Consider the following 19,282-nt stretch of genomic DNA (forward strand, 5'->3'; position numbering starts at 1 on the left):
ACTTCTATGTAACTTCAACAAAATCTCACTTTCCATGTTAGAAAATGGCTACAGACGGAGTTCTCATTTGCAGCTCTTTTCAAGCACAAAAAGAATATTGACAAAATATTGACAGCATAATTCTCAGCCTCTATGTCTGGTTGTCACCCTAACTTAAAATCAAGAAATATATACCCCAGAAGAAACATCCATTATTTACATCCGACTTTTAATGCCATGGAAAAATTACATTAATCTAATCAGTGTAATAATTCCTTTCTGTGATTTCAAGAGATGAAAAGATACAGAACATGCCAGTAATGCACACCACAATGACCATGTGTACCGTAACCAATAACCAATTCCATTTACTTTGCTGTTATGACAGCTTATCAATAGAGAAATAACAGGTCTTCTTTGTATTTATAATAACACAGGATTCATCAAGAGTTGCCATGTTTCTTTCCTAAAATAAACAGTTTAAAATCCCCCTAAAATAAAATGACTAATGCTAAGTTGTACAAAACTTAATATAACAAGATATCATTTGCAATATTTCTGGAAGAATGTGCACAAGTCTGTGCCATTTTTTTTTGAGCATGCACAAGTATAAAAGATATCTGGATATTTCTTGCAGACATTGACTATTTGCAAGTCAAGCTGTCCTCATCTAGGACTTACATATCCAGAACATAACTCTGAAATTTGGAATAAAAGGAATGCTTTTAAATCACTCTTACCTTCATCTATTGAGGCTTCACTACTGTATCCATCATATTCTGCAGACAGGGGACTATATTTTTGTCTGGTTTCCCATATATAGTTTTTTGGCTGTCTGCCATCCACCACTGGCAGCCTGGAACTCTGGGTTCTAGACAAGGCCTCATGATATTTACCCAGTGCTTCATCTTCACTCTCAGATGATGAACCATGCTGGTCTTTACTCATATAAGAGTTGTCTGTTTGAATAAAATAAAGCAAATCGACTACAGCTCAAAATGGCATACAAGAAAATAACCATATGAGGTTATCATTGAAGATATGTAAGCAATTTCAATTAAAATTTCTGTAATATCTTAAAAATATCATCTTCTTGTAACTGTAAGTACTACATGATTTTGTAATTGGTGAGAGCCATTTTTATTTTCTAGAAAAACTGAAATATCATTAAGCCCCCAAAAAACATTCTAAATCTTATTCAACAGAAAATGGATCAATTTATGTGAGGCAGCACACACTGAATTTATTGAAACCCTTCATTAAGTAAGAAAATGCTTAAAAGAATTTATGTTAAGTAAATCCAACACTGCTGCAATATTACATTTGGATACCTAACATATCAAAAAGGCAGCTCTTGATCCTCCATTCCCAGCTGATTTTTGCTGTGAGCATGGAGTATAACATAAAAATGAAACTGATTTACAGACAAGCCTACAACAAAATCGTCTTAGGTTATTTATGTCAGTAGTGCTTAAACTCACAATAATAAATGGGAAAATGCTAGTGAAAGATGCTTGCATGCACAATTTTATTTAACTTAAAATAAACAGCCCCTTGTTCAATAACTGAAATTAATGCGGATTCTCACTGCAGACATCTGGCAACAGGAAAAATTGCACAGAAGGACCTATCTCGTTAATTCTTTTATACCAGTTCTCCTACAATGCCCACTCCTGTGGCCAACTTTTTCCAACTACATCTCAAGTATGACTTCCTCCCACAAGTCAAAGATTCAGCTGCATTTTTATTTCTGTGAAAGGAAAGCTTCCTCCTCCCTTTTCCAAACCTCAAATGGATTCTGTCCAAATTTTACATGCCATGTAGAGGTTCTGTAGATCTCAAACTCTCACAGGCATTAAAAGAGTTCACATAAACTTAAAGGTCAGCATTACAACTACTCTGTGAGCAGGCCTATGGCATATGATTTGCCAATAGATTTCTATCACTGGCAGAGTTCCGAGATGCCCATAATACTGCTTTTCAGCTCCTGATTCTGAAGGGATATTGTCTAACATGCTATGCAGCCATGATCAACTGCTTCTTCCCTCCCTGCTTTCATGTCCTCCTCCCAGTCCCTGTCCTTAGCTCTAGTTCTGCATTTCCACTCCCATTAGTCTCTGCCTTCATGCACTGCCAGTCTCGCTCCTCTGCCTGGGTATTCCGACTAAAGGAGGGATTCCACTTACCCAAAATTCAGCCATTAAAGTAACTCAACCTACGCCATCCATCTAGGCCTCTTTTACAGTCAGGTGTTTGCCTCTTCCAATTACAGAGATCCTTCCTTCCCACTATTAGGTAAGCCTCTACAGTAGATGAGTAAAATCATTTCCTGTACAGGTCTATTTCTCCCTGGTACTCATAAAGAAAAGCCCATGCTGCAAGTTAAGATAAGACATCTTTTGCAAAGTTACATTTATATGAATAGAATCTTATCCTAAGTTCTTGCCTCCTGGCCCCATTCTCCATGTTCCTGCCCCAAGCACCCATTTCTGGCCTCTTATGGGGACTTCCTCTTTATTCTCTTTGTCCATTCAATCCCAAATTCTCTTTATTTGCACCTAACCAACTACTCATCTAACCTCAGTCTTTCACCCTTTGTCTCTCCACCTTCATATAATGTTATCCGTTCTCTCCATAGCTGTCACCCATTCTACTTCAAATCGCAGTCCACCACTTGCATCGTGTCACATTTGTTCAGGAAGTTTCTGTTCTCACATAAGTCATGTTTATTCTCAGTTCTTCTGTTCAAACTTCCAGTGTCCTTCAGTAACCGTAAGTATCAAAAGCAGGATAAGACCTGCTCTGTTCTTCAACCCCCACAATAAAGCATGTAAGTGCAAACAGGATGCTCAGTGAATTTAACAAGGAAATTTTAAGAAGTACTCACTATGCCTTTTTAAAAAGCAAAGTTTCAAATATTTACAAATTAGTCAAACAGACATGTTTTTTTCACAGAAGAACATGGGCATCTCTGACATGGGAAAAGTGCTCTCCCACATTCCAACTACATACTCCAATATACAAAGGCACCAAAGCATCTTAGTGAAACAGATGTGAAATCTACTTATTTTTTGCACAGATAACCAGAATGTTTTTCCTCATACTTTATTCCTGGAATCAGCTAAAGATTTTAAATTATACCTTTACAAAAAAAAAAAAAAAAAAAAAAAGACAGAAAACATGCCAGATTTCATCTGAAGTATTTCACATTTGGCATAGTTTTAAGAAACTGAAAATAAGGTAGGTCTTGGAATGGAAAATGTCAGGAAACTTTAACTCTGGACAGCACTACCAGCTCTACATGCAATGTGTATATAATCTTGCTTTAGTGCTTATAGGAAAACTGGTGCCTTAAAAGACTGCTAATGAGCAACTAGATCTTTCAACGCTAGGCTATCAATTTTAATACAAGTGTAACAGATATGGTTCTTCTCATTGTATGGATGGCTATAAAGCAAGTTCAATTTCACTGATCACTTACTGAAAATATCACACCAAGCAGGATATATTCTGGCTAGCAGATTCACTGCAAGAGGCTGTTCAGAAAAAGGAACCTCCTTTGCTGGTACATAGAGTAAAATTTTGTATCTCACATAGCCCTCAACAGGTTGAAACCTGCCACCTAGGAAACAACAGATTTCCACAACTAAAGCAGGGCATACCAGGACTGAAATATACTGCCAGACAAGAATAGTATTTACATATATGAAATCAGGTTCATTAATCAGTCTCCATAAAGAATGGAATAGTAGAAAACATGGTAGCAACATTTTTGAAAGAAGTGCTGAAAGTTATGCCTCTAATAATACACTGATGTTTGTAAGCATCCAGAAGTTCTCAGTGATACCAGATATTTTTATTCCAGTTCTTAGCATAAAAGAAAAAGAATGAGGATGTATACTATTATTACAAGTCATGAAACAAGACCTCTTCAGAGGACTTAAAAACCTCATTAAATTTCAAACACAAGCTACTCACAGAAACATTTTTAAAATGAACAATACAACTCTGTTTCAGTTCGTTGGGAAAAAATAGCTTCCTACACATTAAAAAAATCCTCAGGGTTTTATGCTTCTCCTTGCCACTTCTCTTTTGATTTTTATAACTTACTTGGAAACTTGCCTAATAGAATTCATGTTCTTATTAAAAACTTTCCTATTTGGCTAACACAGATCATGTGTCATTATTAACCTACAGAAAGCTATTATTAGATCTAAAATGCCATTTTTGATACAGAATATACTGTTCAAATATATATTTGAAAAGCAAAAGGTAAAATGATAGTTTAGCATATGAACATGGAAACCACTTCCTAAATCAAACTTTAAAACAAAGCAAAACAACAACAACAAAATGCCAACAGAACTAATAACTGAAATCTTCAGGTAAAGGAAAACGTACACATACTAAAAAAAAAAAAATATGAAATCATTAATTTCTCTACAGAAACCGCATCTCCAGAAAAACCTATGTTGCTTTCTAAAAATTCACTACACAGCCTGCAAAACAATTGTGTAAAAATGCAAGATTTTCATTCTTACTCACAAACTATCACTGCAACTCCATTGTTATATTAAGACTGGATGTTGAATACAGCACACACAGCATACATATCAACAATACATATGTTTTCTTTGTAAGACTACAACTTTAAGACAAGCTTCATTCAGTTCTTTCTATACTTAAAATCACTTAATTGCCACTTCTCATTGAGTTCTGTGTCTTGAAATTATTATCTTACATAACCCAGAAATACATTCTGAAGATCTACTATAATGTAACAGAAGTTGGGTTTTTTTCTTTATCATTTTATCACATTTTATGTAATGATTTTAAAATATACAAAATAAAAACCACTTTCACAGAACAAATGTTAATTTCCAGTATTAATCAATTCATAGTTTTCAACAGAAAACACACAAGGCACTGCAGAAAAGGTAGGAAAAACTGTATATAGAAAAAGAAAAGTTAGAACATTGGACAGGCATTTATTAATCAGTTCCTTTAGGTAATACTTTAAAAAGTAGTTAACTTCCAAGAAATATCAACATAATTAGAGAATGATGCACTGACAACACAAACCTACTTTCATTCACTGGAAACATTATTATTAAATGCATAAATTAGATGAAAAAAGTAGGAAGTATCATAAGTTTCAGGAAAGGTTGAAGAATGCAGTTTGCTGATGGATTCCTCACCTTTTCCTGGTGTCTTCTTATTACATAGCTCTCTCTCCGATTTCTTTGAGTTTTTCTTTTTACCCACTTCTGCAACTGTAGATGACACATTGTCTTCATCCTTTGTTATGGATTTTTCTTCTCTCAAAAAAAAGGCTTCAGATTTCTTTTCTTTGATTTCATTAATGCAGTTGGGATGGTCATTGTGCATCTTCTTCAAGCTGGAGTCTGGTAATTTTTGCTTCTGTACTTCAGCAAGTTTTGCTTCTAAATCTTGGGGAATGTTCATACTGTGTGCTTCTTCTGAATCCTTAAAGTCAACTCCAGGTGACCGTGGTTTAATTTTTCTATGCAAATGATTCTTAGAATTATCTGATACTGCGTGGAGGCAATTATCTTGTTCCTCAACAGATTGTTCCATTGTAAATTTATTACTTTCCAGGTTACTATCCTTTAAGAACTTATCATTTACAAAACACTCATTTCCTCCTACTGCTTCCCTTTCATAAGGTCCTCCTACAGTGTTCAAATCCTGAGGTACTTCTGAGTTACTTAAATGATTATTATTATCTGCGCCTTTTAACTGGCACTGTTTTTTGTCCACGACATGGTCAGACACTCCATCTTGACTTGTATCTTTTTTTACAAAATCTAACGAATTAGAGTAATGAGTATCTTTATGTTCTGCAGTACCTCTTTTCACTTTCATATTCGTTTCCTGAGAATGAGTTAATGATGATGTATGCTCCTCTCTCCCTTCCACAGGTTTATCATTCTGTGTTTTAGAGCTTTCATCTTCAGCCCGCAGGCCATTTATCATGCTTGTTACTTGCTCTGTTACTGAATCAGCTACACTGTAGCCGACCTCTCCAACAACACTGGTCAGATCATCCACAGCACTGCTAAGCGTGTCGACCAGAGAAGACACAGAGGGAAGGCTCAGATTTTGCTGGAGGTTTCTGAAAAACGCCATTTGTCCAACCTATTCAGCAACAACTTTTAATACTGAAAGGTCCTCTGTTTCACAAACAGATCAACTCAATTTCTCCAAGTTCAACTTCAGAGCTATTTGCTTTGCTATCTCAAACTCAATACATTTACCAGGGGAAGTTGCAGCTTTGCTCTTTCCATTCAATATAGATTGAAAATAGTAAGAAAGCAGCTAAGTAAATATCTTGAAATGAAGCCACAATCAACCAGCAAAACCATAGTCTTTCATCAACTGCAGCATCAACTAGTCACAATAAAATTCATTATTTTCAAAAATAAGACAACTGTGTGAGGTGGAAATACGTTTGTGTTTTTTTTTTTTTATTCTAACCTGCAAAGAAGAAGTTGTGAGACATTTAAATTATGTCTTTTCATCAATGTCACACTAAAACAAGCTTTTAACATAACAGCTGCACAAAAATACGCATCATGGAGACTTCACCACAAAATACCTGTTATCTTTTACATAAGGTAAGATATTTTGGAACCTGAAGATTTGTTTTGTAGCAAAAAAAAATGTTAAGATGATCAACTTAATTTCCAAGCGGAGAGTTTTTCTGTCTCCAAGAAAATTGAAAATAAAAATCTAGCTGCACCTTTTAAAGAGGCAGAAGGGATGAAAACCTCTCAAATTTCCCATTCTGTTCTCTGGTGCCTGTCTCTTCCTCTGAAGTCAGCTAACAAAGCCCGTTCAATTTCCACAGCCCAAAAGTAGAAAGGGGTTATTTTACCAACATCCAATATCTTTTTCAATGTCTTTTTTTTTTTTTTTTCATTTCACATTATCATTAAAGACCTTATTCTATTAAAAAAGTATAGAATCAATTTGTTATTCAGGGATAAGATACCTTCAGTTTCTAATGTTTTACTTGTTTAAAACTATTTTCCAGATAAGTAAATGCAAGACCTTCTCCAAATGGTCGGTGAAGGATTTTAGTACTGAAAACCTAGTAATCCCGTTCACAAATTTACTTGAGAAGATTTAATTACACACAATTATGGAGCATTTAAAATATGTTCAAAAGTATTGCCATAGTGCAAGAGAAATGTTTTCCCATAAGTAAATGTCAACTCTTTGGCTATATAGCTGTTGAATTTCTGTGGCTTGTGAATACAAAGGTTTCTTCCTTTCCACACACTACACAGTCACAGGAAAAGTCAATACTGTGCATTTTCATCACTTCACTCAACTGATTGTTTGTATATTTCTACACATCCTTGTAAAAATGTGTGCTCTTATAATTAAGTTTAGTACACTGTATTTCGGATACTTACAAAGTTTATCTTGTGAATTCTTTCTTGTAGTATATCCTGAATCGAGATCTGGGAAACCACTAACATTTTCAAAACACATCTTCTTATTAATATATAGGAAAAGTAGCAACATGAGAATAATGAACACCCCGACAGCAGACAGGAATCCAATTGCTTCAGGAGATACTAAAAGAAACAGAAAGAAACACATTTTTAAAAGTCTTGTAAAAGTTGTAACATTTATCAGAATTGGTCATTAGTAATACTACCAAGGTTCCAAATATATATGCAAAATATAACTAAAAAAACACCATTTAAATTTGAATTAATGTTTAAGCATCTTTTCAAAGAACAGAAGTATTTGGTCCTAATCTAAGGGAGGACTGACACTGTGAGCAAGAGGTTCTGTCCGAGTACTGGACTCCATAACAAGACAGGGTGTCTGCAGAAAATGGGGAGATTATCAGCAGATGCCAAAAGGCTGATGATTTTTGATGGAATATCTGAGAGAGCAAGCACTGGAAGGGAGCTAAGAGCATCCCCCCTTCCTGGAAGGGGCTGGAGGTTTGGCTACCTGGACTCAAAGCCAACTCTAAGATAGTGCTGTTGGGGAGAGACTGAGCCCTTGATGATGAGGCCATTGCCTCTGCCAGCCTTGTTATACTCAACTCCCAGCTCCTCCTCCCTTAGGGACCAGCTGGCCCTCGCTGCTCCCTGACAAATAGTATACTGTGTGAGCAAAAAACAGCATGGGAAGAAGCACCTAACAATATGTTTCTTGCCCTGGTACTTGTACCACCTGTGTATAAACCAAGAAAGAGCCAAGTAGAGATAAAGCGTACTTAATCAAAACCAGGTAAGGAAAAAAGGCTGAAGTAGACTGATGTGTTTAGAAAGTATACAAAATGAAGAATATGTAATTCCTATTAAGCAGGTAACTGAAGGGAAGTATCGGGCATCTTTGCAGGGGTAGAATCTTACAAGTCCATCAGTACCTAAGTAACAACATCAGTAACACCATTAAGGCCAATATTACCTAGGAAATGGTTTTAGAAATATTAAATCTGGGAATGGATGTAGTAAATTGGATCAATGGGGAAAAAGTAATTAAAGGAGCAGCTTGTTTATTTGAAAGGAGACTGGGCAGAGAAAGGCATATAGAAGCACAGCAAGAAAGAAGATCTAGAAATGTAAGAAATAATGAACAAGTTATAAAAGCAGCTCAAGAACAAGAAGACACATCTTTTGACAGAAGAAGTGCAGATGCCCACAGACTATAATGAAGCTAACTTGCTTTATTAATCAAGGCTAACAGGATGTCAGAGGGAAGCCCCTTTGGCAACTCACTGGACTCTCCACTGGGTCTACATTCGAAAAACTTGATGTGAGAAGTTAAAGAGTGAAAGAATTGCAAATTTGTTACTAAGTAGTGTGGGAGGTTAGAGTGAAGGGTTATAGAACTATAACTCGATAATATTTGGGTGCAGTTTATATGAAAAAAGTGATAGAACTCAATAATTGCATGTAATTAACAATGGTGTAAAGCATTATAAAACTGTGATTCACAGTGGTATGTTTATTAGTTAATCTGTTAACTGGTTTATTAGTAGCACACTGATCAATCCATGAACATTATAGCCTATTGTATCAGTTATATCTCAAACCTGCATTCTAAAGAGGGAGAATAAGAACTTGGGGTAAGAATCACCTTAATACTTGGAGTGTTTTTTGTGGCCACAACACACAGACATGCACCTTCCAAGACTGAAAACTGCTGCATTCATCTAGACGAAAGCTAGGACTTCATATATCCCTTTCTTCCTGCTGTTTTTGCTAGACTGTGTCCCTCTACTCACTACCATAAATTCCACTCTTGGGCACTGATTTTTTTCTATCCATAAATGATTTACGAAGATTTATCAGATTTATGAATTCCACTTGCCAAGATCTTGGCACTTCACTTTAGGAGTATAATGTGTGGCAACATCTTTCACTATGTAAAAAGGAGCGGGATTAAAGAAAAGTTGGCAACAGACTCTGCATTCTCAGAGATGAAAAAGGACAAGAGGCAAGAGTCCGAAGTAGCAACAAGGAAAATTCCAGTTGGAGATGAGGGGAAAGAATTCCAGAATAAGAGGGGTTTTTCACTAGAACAGATTGCCTAGATTAGTTATAGAATCCAACTTTAATGTAAGCTCTACTTTGAGCAGGGGGCTGAACTGCAAATTACTTTCCCAGAAGCCTTCCAAATTAAATTATTCTCTGAGTCTACATATGTCCCTTGTAAATCTGGGCTCATACATCTATGTAAAAGTGCTGACTGAGAAACACATGCAGTTCCACAACCTCCTCAGTTTGTTTTGCAGGATGACAGGAATCATTTGTGTTTGTGGTTCTGTTGTTAAATAATTATATAGGTGTGTTTTAAAAACTGAAAAAGAAAGATCAAAAGAAATGCACCTTCCACCATCTAAAAGGAATTGGTCAGATTTATACTTCTATTTTGAGCTGGATATCCAGACCTATATCTGAAACTGTGAAAATTATTTTTGCTTCACTTTTCATCTCTGACCAGAAGAGATCACATAACATTATACCTAGAACACTGAAAACTTTCACATGAAAAGGAACATGCCAATAACTTCTAATCACCCATCCTGACAAAATTACTAAAGAAATACCAGAATGGCAACCAAAGAAGTCCCAAAATAAAACAGAAAACCCTATTAGACTAGAACCTCTATTTAGTCAAAATCAAATGAGTAAATTTTTTTCTTTTTTTATTAGATCATACCAGAAAAGCTAGGAAAAACAGGAGCAACTCTGAACTGAGTCAGGAACACTGTCTTCTGAAGAACTGAAGGCAAAGCTAGAAATAATTGGAAAGCTTAAAAATCTGACTTTCACCTTCCAACCCACTACAGTCCAAGAAAGAAGAAGAAATATAAGAATACAGTGTAACTGCTTAATAGGGCCAGAATAAAACAAACAGTGCAACAGGGAGGAGCAGGCATGTAGTATTTTCAATTTCAGACAGAACAACAGAAATACAAAGACCCATAGAGTTAGAGTTCTTCATCAGTCCTTCAGGATGAGATGTCCTGATGCATCAAGCAGAGCAACAAGGTGAGAATCATGGAATTCTATTCTGGACCAGAGAGGAAATGAAGCCAAAACATTTTTAAAAATATTTTCATTACCATAAACAAATAGAAGAAAAAAAAAATCCTTTTGTTCACAAAAGACATTGGTTGCACATCCTACTAAGATTACCTGATATTCCCTTCAGAAGTCTGCTTCGAGTTGTTCATAATTTAATTAAAATCACTTGTTACAGCTAAAGTTTATGGGAACACTCCCTCACATTGAAGGGGTTTTGTTTAGGTTCCAAAAAAATAGTTAAGCCACGACCAAGAATAAGCTGAAGAAAAAAAATTACCACTCTAGTGGTGACTTTTTTTTTTTTTTTTTTTTTTTTTTTTAAAGTCCTAGTGTTCCCTGATTGAGAACAAGGAAAATCTGGCATGTGTCAAGTGTTCATCTATAATTTGTCAGGCATCCATTTACCATTTTCCTAAATATGGGAAAGCTCTGAGATTTGACAAAAGCCTCAGTTTGTGTATATTCATTTTTGACCTCAAAGTTTAACAGATGAAAGTTCCCAAGGTTCTGATGGCAGAAGGCATGCTCCCTCCCCTCCCAAGACTGCATATGGATAACTGAGAATGTCTGGGGCTATAGGAACAATATCCAATTTCTTTTGAATTATTGATCTTGACCCACATGAGATTAGAGACTGGGCCAAGAGCAGAAAAATCTTAATTCTTCTATATCTTCCAGTTCTAACACCTATCAAATACAGAAGCAGTGGCAAAACAGGCAGGAAGAATAAACTGTAATTCACCACGACACAGAGATCAGTGGAATTGACAGTGAAGTGGAAGGTGGCAATTAAGCACAAGTTAATGATGTCCAGTGAGGAAAAGGAAAGTATGAGTTATGATGAGGGTGCAGCACCTGGATTTAGTACACATAACAAGTTGGAAAGTGAAGAGAAGGCACAAAGAGACGACACATTAGGAAGAGTGGACAGGTAAAGATAATGGGACCACAGAAACTTATCTACAGGGATAATTGCTTTATTATTGGAGCAGGCTGTCCTAAGCAACTTTGATTCAGTGTCAACACTGCTTTCAGCAGGAGATTGAACTGAATTCCAATCATTCAGTGATTCACAATAAAGGACAGTGAATGTTTTAATAGGATAGATTAACTGTACAACATCTTCAGACAAAAGTACACATTCAAGTATTTCACATTTGCTCTTTTAAAACTGTAGGGGTTTTTTTGTTTTTGTTTTTTTTGTTTGTTTGTTTGTTTGTTTTTAATTTATGCTTACATTGCTCAGCAATCAAAGCTCCTTTGATCCATCAAAATATCTGTTTAAGGAAGTTAACCACAACCTGAAAGTACCTTGAAAACACAATACCTTTGTTTTTAACTTGCGTACTTCCTGGATACTAATTAGTTAAAAAAGGCACTGTATGCAAACTGTATAGTTCTCTATGGAAACACAGTATCTGATGACATCTTTCTGAAGTGAAAAAAAAACATTGGCTGATACCTTACAAAAAGAACGAAACCTTAGCTGCAGCAAGACTAATTAATTATTTATGTAATTCAGTGTGAACATAGGACTTGAAAATTATATTTCCCTATCAGTTTGCATCCATGTAAAGAATCTTAAAATGCTTGTTCACAGATTAATTATATTATCAAGTTAAAATCCTTTAATGTGTTGCCATTATAAAGCCAGAAAATAAAACCCAAATTTGTACTTCAATCTTCCACATGTAAATGTGTACAGATTCCCATGTATGAATAAAGTTTCATACATCACATTAATCCTTCAATTAGTTTCTCACAGCTGAAGTGTCAAGCAGCTATACTTCATAGCCAGAAAAAAAAAAAGTTATTTTTGCATATAAAATACATCTGTGCCACATTCAGCACCAGAATTATTTTGATTCAGAACACACTGTCATAAATTCTGATTGGTTTGGGCATTAATTGTAGCATGAAAAGCATTTTAAAAACTCTGAGGTTCCCAGTGGTTTCTTTTACAATCACAAACCAGTAGAAAGGCAATACTTTCTCACAGTCATATTTCAAATTCAAATGACCTGCTTTTATAAACTTCATAATTATCCTCAGTTCTTAAGAAATACAACACTGAATGTTTGAAATTCATAACAATATAACACAGTTTTTGAAATACTAAAAGAACAAATGGCTTACTGCAAAGTTATTAAGACTAATTGAATTGCTGGATATGGCAATGGCATAGAAAGTTATATTCATTATGGGAGTATTACATTAACATCACTTTAACTCACTTTTATTATCATCATCTCTAGAATTATAATTATTAGAACACAGAAACTTACCATCTCTTCATCTTAAATATCAAATTAGCATCTCTTTCTCAAATAATAACTTCCCTGTTATTAAACAACTTTTATTTTCCAAAAGATGCTTCAGAGTCTTCAGAAAATAATGGCATCTTTAAATAAATATCACCAAAACAACAAATATCCTCAGACATATTAAAAAGCATTCCATGTTTTTAATATGTACCTACCCTCCCATTTATGTTTAATATCCAGTCAATTATTTTTTGAATTCTCACACTCCACATCATACTGTTCACTTAGCTAGTAATGTACAAAGCCACATAGTTATCTCAGTGATGTTTTAATTATTCATTTACAAGTGCAATACTATCTCTTCCGTGCACAAATTAAGTAACCAGGGGTACGATCCAAAGAACCACAACTACCTTTAAGACCCTAGCACAAAAACATGTGAAATGAAAAATGTAAGCTCATTTTTATTTATAGCCTGTTTTATTTAATTTTTTACAACTCGATCTAAGATATTTTAGCCTTTTAAATTCTTTTAAAAAAACAGCACTGTTGTTTTTGATATAGACCTGAAGAATTATTAGTTTTTACACCATTACATCTTGACATTACATGAAAATAACCTGTGCCATCCAGCTCAAAAATATGTTCATCCAAGTGCTATTCACTGCTGCTTGTCACTTCATAGCAACTTTCTGACTTGCACAAGAAGTTAATGTATTTTCAGAAAGCTTAACAGGTTGATGAATGACAAAAGAAGATTCATGCCTTCACTGCCTTACCTCCACGCTTGAATTATTTATCTCCAAACAGTACATACTTATTTCTTACCTACAACTAATGTCATAATGGAAAAAAAACCTAAAAAACAAAACCCTCTATACCTCAGAGTCAGCTCGAAAGTAAAATACTTTGGTCTGACTGATTAATCAACAGGAATAAGAACTGTACTTCCATATGTATCAGTCTACATGTAAATATTTTTTTCTTTTAGGACTAATTCTATAAGATGGTCTCTTCTTTAAAAGTGACTGAACTTGAAGGCTACCTGAGATTTTGTGCTCTTTTTAAACAGCTTTTCTTTGACAAGGTGAACTCAATACACAATGTTTCACAGTAATTTAGCAGAATTATTATCTTCCTGTTTGCTGGAGTAGTTGAAGAAGCAGTCACAAGTGAATAGAATCTAGCTTACGTAGTCAAAATGCTACACCTACAGTGGGCAATATTTTATCCAATGTTGTGTTAGAGGACTTAAAAAATTAAACTCTTGACTACCTGCACTGTCTTACAAACAAGATGAACTCTATGTTGCAGCTGATATTATTCTTAGAATACTTTCTTGTATAAAAAACAGAAGGAAATTTACCACAAAAATTGACTAGCTGATGTTTCTGCTAAAAATTAATGACAACGAACTCAAAATTCCCTCTAAACATTTTATTAAATGTGTCAAAATACAAAATTCCAAATGTGTTTCCTATGTTCCCTGTTACATTTTGTATTCATCTTTCTTCTTTCTCTCATATAAAACATTGGAACTATGTAATTAATTTCTACAAATTTACCTACTTCCTTTATGTTTTACCAAAACAAGCATCAGGAAAAGTGGCTTAGCTCAACTTAAAGCATGTAATTAAATCTCATCTGTTCATGTTTTTAATTTTTTAGCTACATATAGGTAACATTCAAACTGAAACTTTTCTGTATAAAGATGCTGTCCCCTTCAATTCAAACTTGTGTTTTGTCTTCCTCCTGAAGCACAGCCCACTACTAATGGCTACATTTGTCAGCATATTATGTTAAATACATGTTATACAGCTACTTTTATGATGTTCTTTCCTATGTGTTTGTTTCTCCTGCGTCTTGCACTTTGTTATACAGCAAGTGTACACACCCTCTGGTACATATCACAAGCACATGCAACATGAGCTAATCTGTATTTCAACACTTTTAATATATATATTTCCAGTATATTGCCCCGAGTGACATGCAATTTTAAATTAACATAAACCAGAAATGACAACTGAATTTCAATGCAGAATATAAAAGACCATTTCATAAATAAGAATATTATTAACAATTTTTATTAACATGAACCTTCCAGGAGTTTTGAAAGACTGACAGAATGAAATCAGGATGAAAGTGGTTATTTAATTTTCTATTTGGAATAACAATGCCCTATAAAAATTCTATTTCTAAACCTTTCGAAGTGATACTGGGGAAAACAGAAAACTTACAATATCTGAAGTGATACATGATGCCATTTAAGGGTTAATTTATAAAAAAACATCATACACTTAACATTAAGTAAAAAATAAATGTATTTGTTTACATGAAAAGATTTACTGGAATTACTGTATCACAACAGCTACACCAGTCTAACTCCACTGTCACTTTTATTCCAGTGTAAAGTTTTCAGGAATAATAGCAACTTTTTTCACCATTTGGTTTATATCACTTCACACTGACTAAAGGATAATCTGAACTGCTACAGAGATAAATCAAAACTTATTTTTCCCCTTGTTTTCTTAACATCTAATACAAGAACTAGTAAGAAAAAAATATGTTTTAACATCTAGATTCCAGGACTTCCTTCACACAGGAAGCAAGTCTAGAATGTATTTCAAATAAAAAAATTACATTTATTTCATTTTATTATGAACAATTAAATTACTTGACTAAAAATTTACATCAGAGTTCAACATGTTTCATAAATTAGTTTGTGTTAAAAAGGGCTTTGTTCAGCAAGTTAACTAATCACATATATAACTGCACAAAAATACTTGTAGCAACTCTAGTACTGTCTCTGCAGATTGTCATTTACAGGATTCCTTTCCCTTTCTTTTAAAATACCATGCTGAAACTGTCTTTTGGAGATAAATTTAATTATAGGAAAAGAGGACCCTGGGCTCCAAAATATCACTGATCTAAGAAAGAATTTAGGAACAACATAAACCATAGTCTGAGATGGAGATTTCAACGTCTGACAGAAATCTTTTAATTCCTAAATCCTTATAGACTGAGGAAGTTGTCAGCCTGCCACCCCTGCTGATTTACCAGTCCCTCAATGCCTTTTCTCTCTAACATGCAATTCATCTCCTATTAAGCAGTATCTCACAACAGAAATCTCTGAAACGAAACAGCAAAGGAAGCATCACATTGCTACTTGGAATAGACATAGATCACGTACTCATTTTGATTACCTCGAAATCCCAATAATCTGTTGCAATTACACAGCATATTAACATGACTGTATTCTCCACACAATGGGTAAGAGAAAAGCAGTGATTATAGATTTTTAATGACACATTCAAATAATCCTCCCAGTGCAAAAGTATTAAAGACCTGCAGGGGTCTAGAGACTTGGAGTTTAAAAGTTCATAGCTACTACAAAGTAGCTCTCCGCTACCGGGGGGAAAAAAAAAAAATATGTAAAAAAAAAACTTTTAAAACCACATTTTTCCTATCAGCCACTACAATTAACAACAAAATGTGAGAAAATCCAGGATCCAGATTTCTGAACAGCACAGTGATTAACTAGGATACATAGCAAAGTACTGTGCAGTAAAAATGATTATATCTTAAGTGAAGAAATGTCAGGATTTGGATATAGCAGGGTTCTTACACACAAAACTTGCTGCGGAAGAAAAGGTAGTGCAATAGTTGGAGTTATGTGACCCCAGTAGCTGCTGCTTTCCAAAAGTCTCCAAACACAGAACACACAGAAACATACCTTTGCTTCCTGTATGGGCATCATCAATCTCCAAGAAAAATATTTACTTCGTATTAAGTTTTCTCTAGTCCAAAATGTACATAAATATAGTTTAGCTTTCCAACAGAGCACAACATTTAATATATATTCCAGTGGTTTTAATTCGAACATTATTGCTTTCATTTTTTAATAGGTAGCCATACTTATTTATAATATCTCCCAGATATATTAAGTGTAGTATTCATGGGATAAAGGACACAAAATTTCTTCTAGTTGGGGAAAAAAAGAAAAAAAAAAAAAAAAAAAGGCATTTGTCTGTTTAAAATTAACTTGTGCACAATTATGAACAGATTAGCTACTATTTTATGCATATATTATATAAGTAGCTTTAATTATGCATGCTTTTTAATGAAGCTTTTTTTCCTATCTCTGTAAAAAGAGACAATGCACTTTACTTTTTACTGTCCACATCTGAACCCTTACATGAGTAGAAACAACATATATTTATAATGTTTTACATTAATATGAGGTTACCTAATTTAAAGAAATTTGCTACCATCTGTGGTATCACCTTTCACTTGATGGAGAACAAGAAGTTCTACCAACTGGATGACAGAAGACAGAAAAGGGAAAAATTACTTTGTTTCTTTTTCAGAGGCACTTACTTATTGTAGACTATCATAAAAACTGGAATATAACTTGAATATCAGATGCAGTTGACTTTCAATAAAACAATTTTTCAACTTGTAAAATGAAACTTTTTTTTTCCATTTGAATTAAATGCAGTTGGCAACTTAGCATTCAGATACATGCAAATGAATAAGGACAGTTGACCAGAATGTTAGAGGACATAGTTCTACTTAAAATATACTTCTGACAAAACAAAAATTCATACCTTCTTATCTTTTCAAAATTATTATTACAAGTGACATTTTTCATTGTCAGCCAAAGACACTGTCTTTTTCCAAGTTCTTTCTTTTGCATATTAAAGAGCACTTCTGTTCCATTATTAGTCACACAGGCAGTTTGCTGAATAATTTCCTTTGTTTGTGAGACTGCCACAACAATAGAAAGAAAAGAACACCTTGCAAAAGAAAAAAGGTCTTAAAAAACAATTTTTAAAAATCTGTGCAACTCAGACCTTACTCAGATATTCAATCTGCTTTTCCACGAATTAGATACAAAACACATTGCTGAGTTATAAGTATCATTTTGCATTACTTCAAAAACACACAAATGAACAATGAAAAGTGAAAGAGACCTAAAAATAATATGGCCATACATTTTCTGCTTCAATATCACTTCCATGTCATACAGTGAATATTAAACATATCAGAATATATTAAAGAGGGGTTTTCTTCAGTTACAGCTCAAGATTGTAAACACTCATCACAAGTCTGTCTGGTCTGTACCAACAGAACCTGAAAAAGACCTTAATTAAAATATTAGTATACCTAACAACAGCCAATTCCAAGTTAGAGTAGCAGCCTAGCTACAGTGCACTACATAGACAAAAAAGATACATTTTTCTGAAGTCTGATCTGAAGTTCCCTAAATTCTTTCACGCCCATGGCAAATAACCAAAGGAACAGCTTGCATAACTCTCATGACTTTCAAAAACAACTGAGTGTTAGAAAGTAGCCAGCAAAAAGGTAAACCTTTAACTGAGTTATTTCAGAAAAACCCTGTTACCTTCTTCCGCTGTCAAGAACCCTAAATGACTGCATGAAATGACTCGGTCACTACTAACTAAACTAAGCAGGACTCCTCTTTCCTTAGCCAAGTCTTCAATTCATATTGTCAGAATAGAAGTAAGAATTTGAATATGTGTCTACATAAATTTGCATTAAATAATAGAAGTAAACAAGAAGTTCATTTATAATAAAAGCAAAAATAACTCCTTCCTTTTTCCAATTTTCAGAATTCAGCAATGTGTAAATAACAAAACCACACAAACAGTTCAACCACTTAGTGATTTTAAACACAGGAGTCACAAATTTCAGTGCTGTGTTACCAAACTTCTGTACTAACTGATCACACTTCTTTAAAGTCCTTCTCTATAGCTGGAAAATTACTTGTTCTGTATTTTGCAGCTATTAGGTGTTACATAACAGGCACAAAATATGCATTTTCAGGACACACACACACTCTGCTTTTATGCATTTATAAGAAGCCTCTATTTAAAAATACATACAAATCAGTTTTTAATGCTTTCCACAAAAGCCTATCAGTCTTCTTACTCCTGATCAGCTCTTTGCAGATTCTTCTCAAAAGTATATGAATCTGCTAAAAGTAAACTGAACAAGCAAAACACTATAAAAGTACTGTAATCCTTCTTGTGCAGACTAGAAGTGGACCTGCCACAGTCTATCTTAGGCAGCTATGATGCTATAACAATATTATGTGACACAGGAGGTGGCTTTGTGCTAGTCAATTGATACACCTCTGGTTAGCAAGTCTGAGTTCTCTATTGATGCTCTAGTGGTATCATATTTACACTAGAATTCCAATAATCTCAGATATTCAGTAAGAATTAGAACCGGTACTTGCAATTCTTTAAGTTTCAGAAAGCTAAAAATAAATCTACAAGCCAAATTAGTTTTATTTATTTCAGTGGAAGCATTGTTAACATCAAGGATGCTTTAATGATGCTTTCAAATTAAAATGCAACTATTTTAAATGAAAGCACAACTGTTTGCAGTCCCAGTACTGAACCCTAGAGTACCTAAAAAAACTGGAGATCA

The 19,282-nt window shown here is 34.3% G+C and overlaps 1 protein-coding gene across 5 annotated transcripts in view; it reads right to left on the reverse strand.

The window, feature by feature from the left end:
- Nucleotides 1-19,282, reverse strand: part of SYT14 (synaptotagmin 14) — an 87,390-nt gene that overhangs the window by 51,885 nt on the left and 16,223 nt on the right. For 2 of the 5 annotated variants that reach the window (XM_032989548.2, XM_032989547.2), the window contains exons 3-4: nt 7,422-7,586; nt 720-938 (exon numbers count right to left, since the gene is read on the reverse strand). In XM_032989548.2, the coding sequence (XP_032845439.2) occupies nt 720-938; nt 7,422-7,586 (384 nt within the window). Of the gene's footprint in view, nt 1-719; nt 939-5,177; nt 5,727-7,421; nt 7,587-19,282 lie in introns of those variants that run through there. The other 3 variants (XM_032989542.2, XM_032989543.2, XM_032989544.2) reach the window with 3 other exon arrangements.

Source organism: Tyto alba, unplaced genomic scaffold, assembly GCF_018691265.1.
Source record: "Tyto alba isolate M040663 unplaced genomic scaffold, T.alba_DEE_v4.0 Super-Scaffold_16, whole genome shotgun sequence".
NCBI lineage: Eukaryota > Metazoa > Chordata > Aves > Strigiformes > Tytonidae > Tyto > Tyto alba.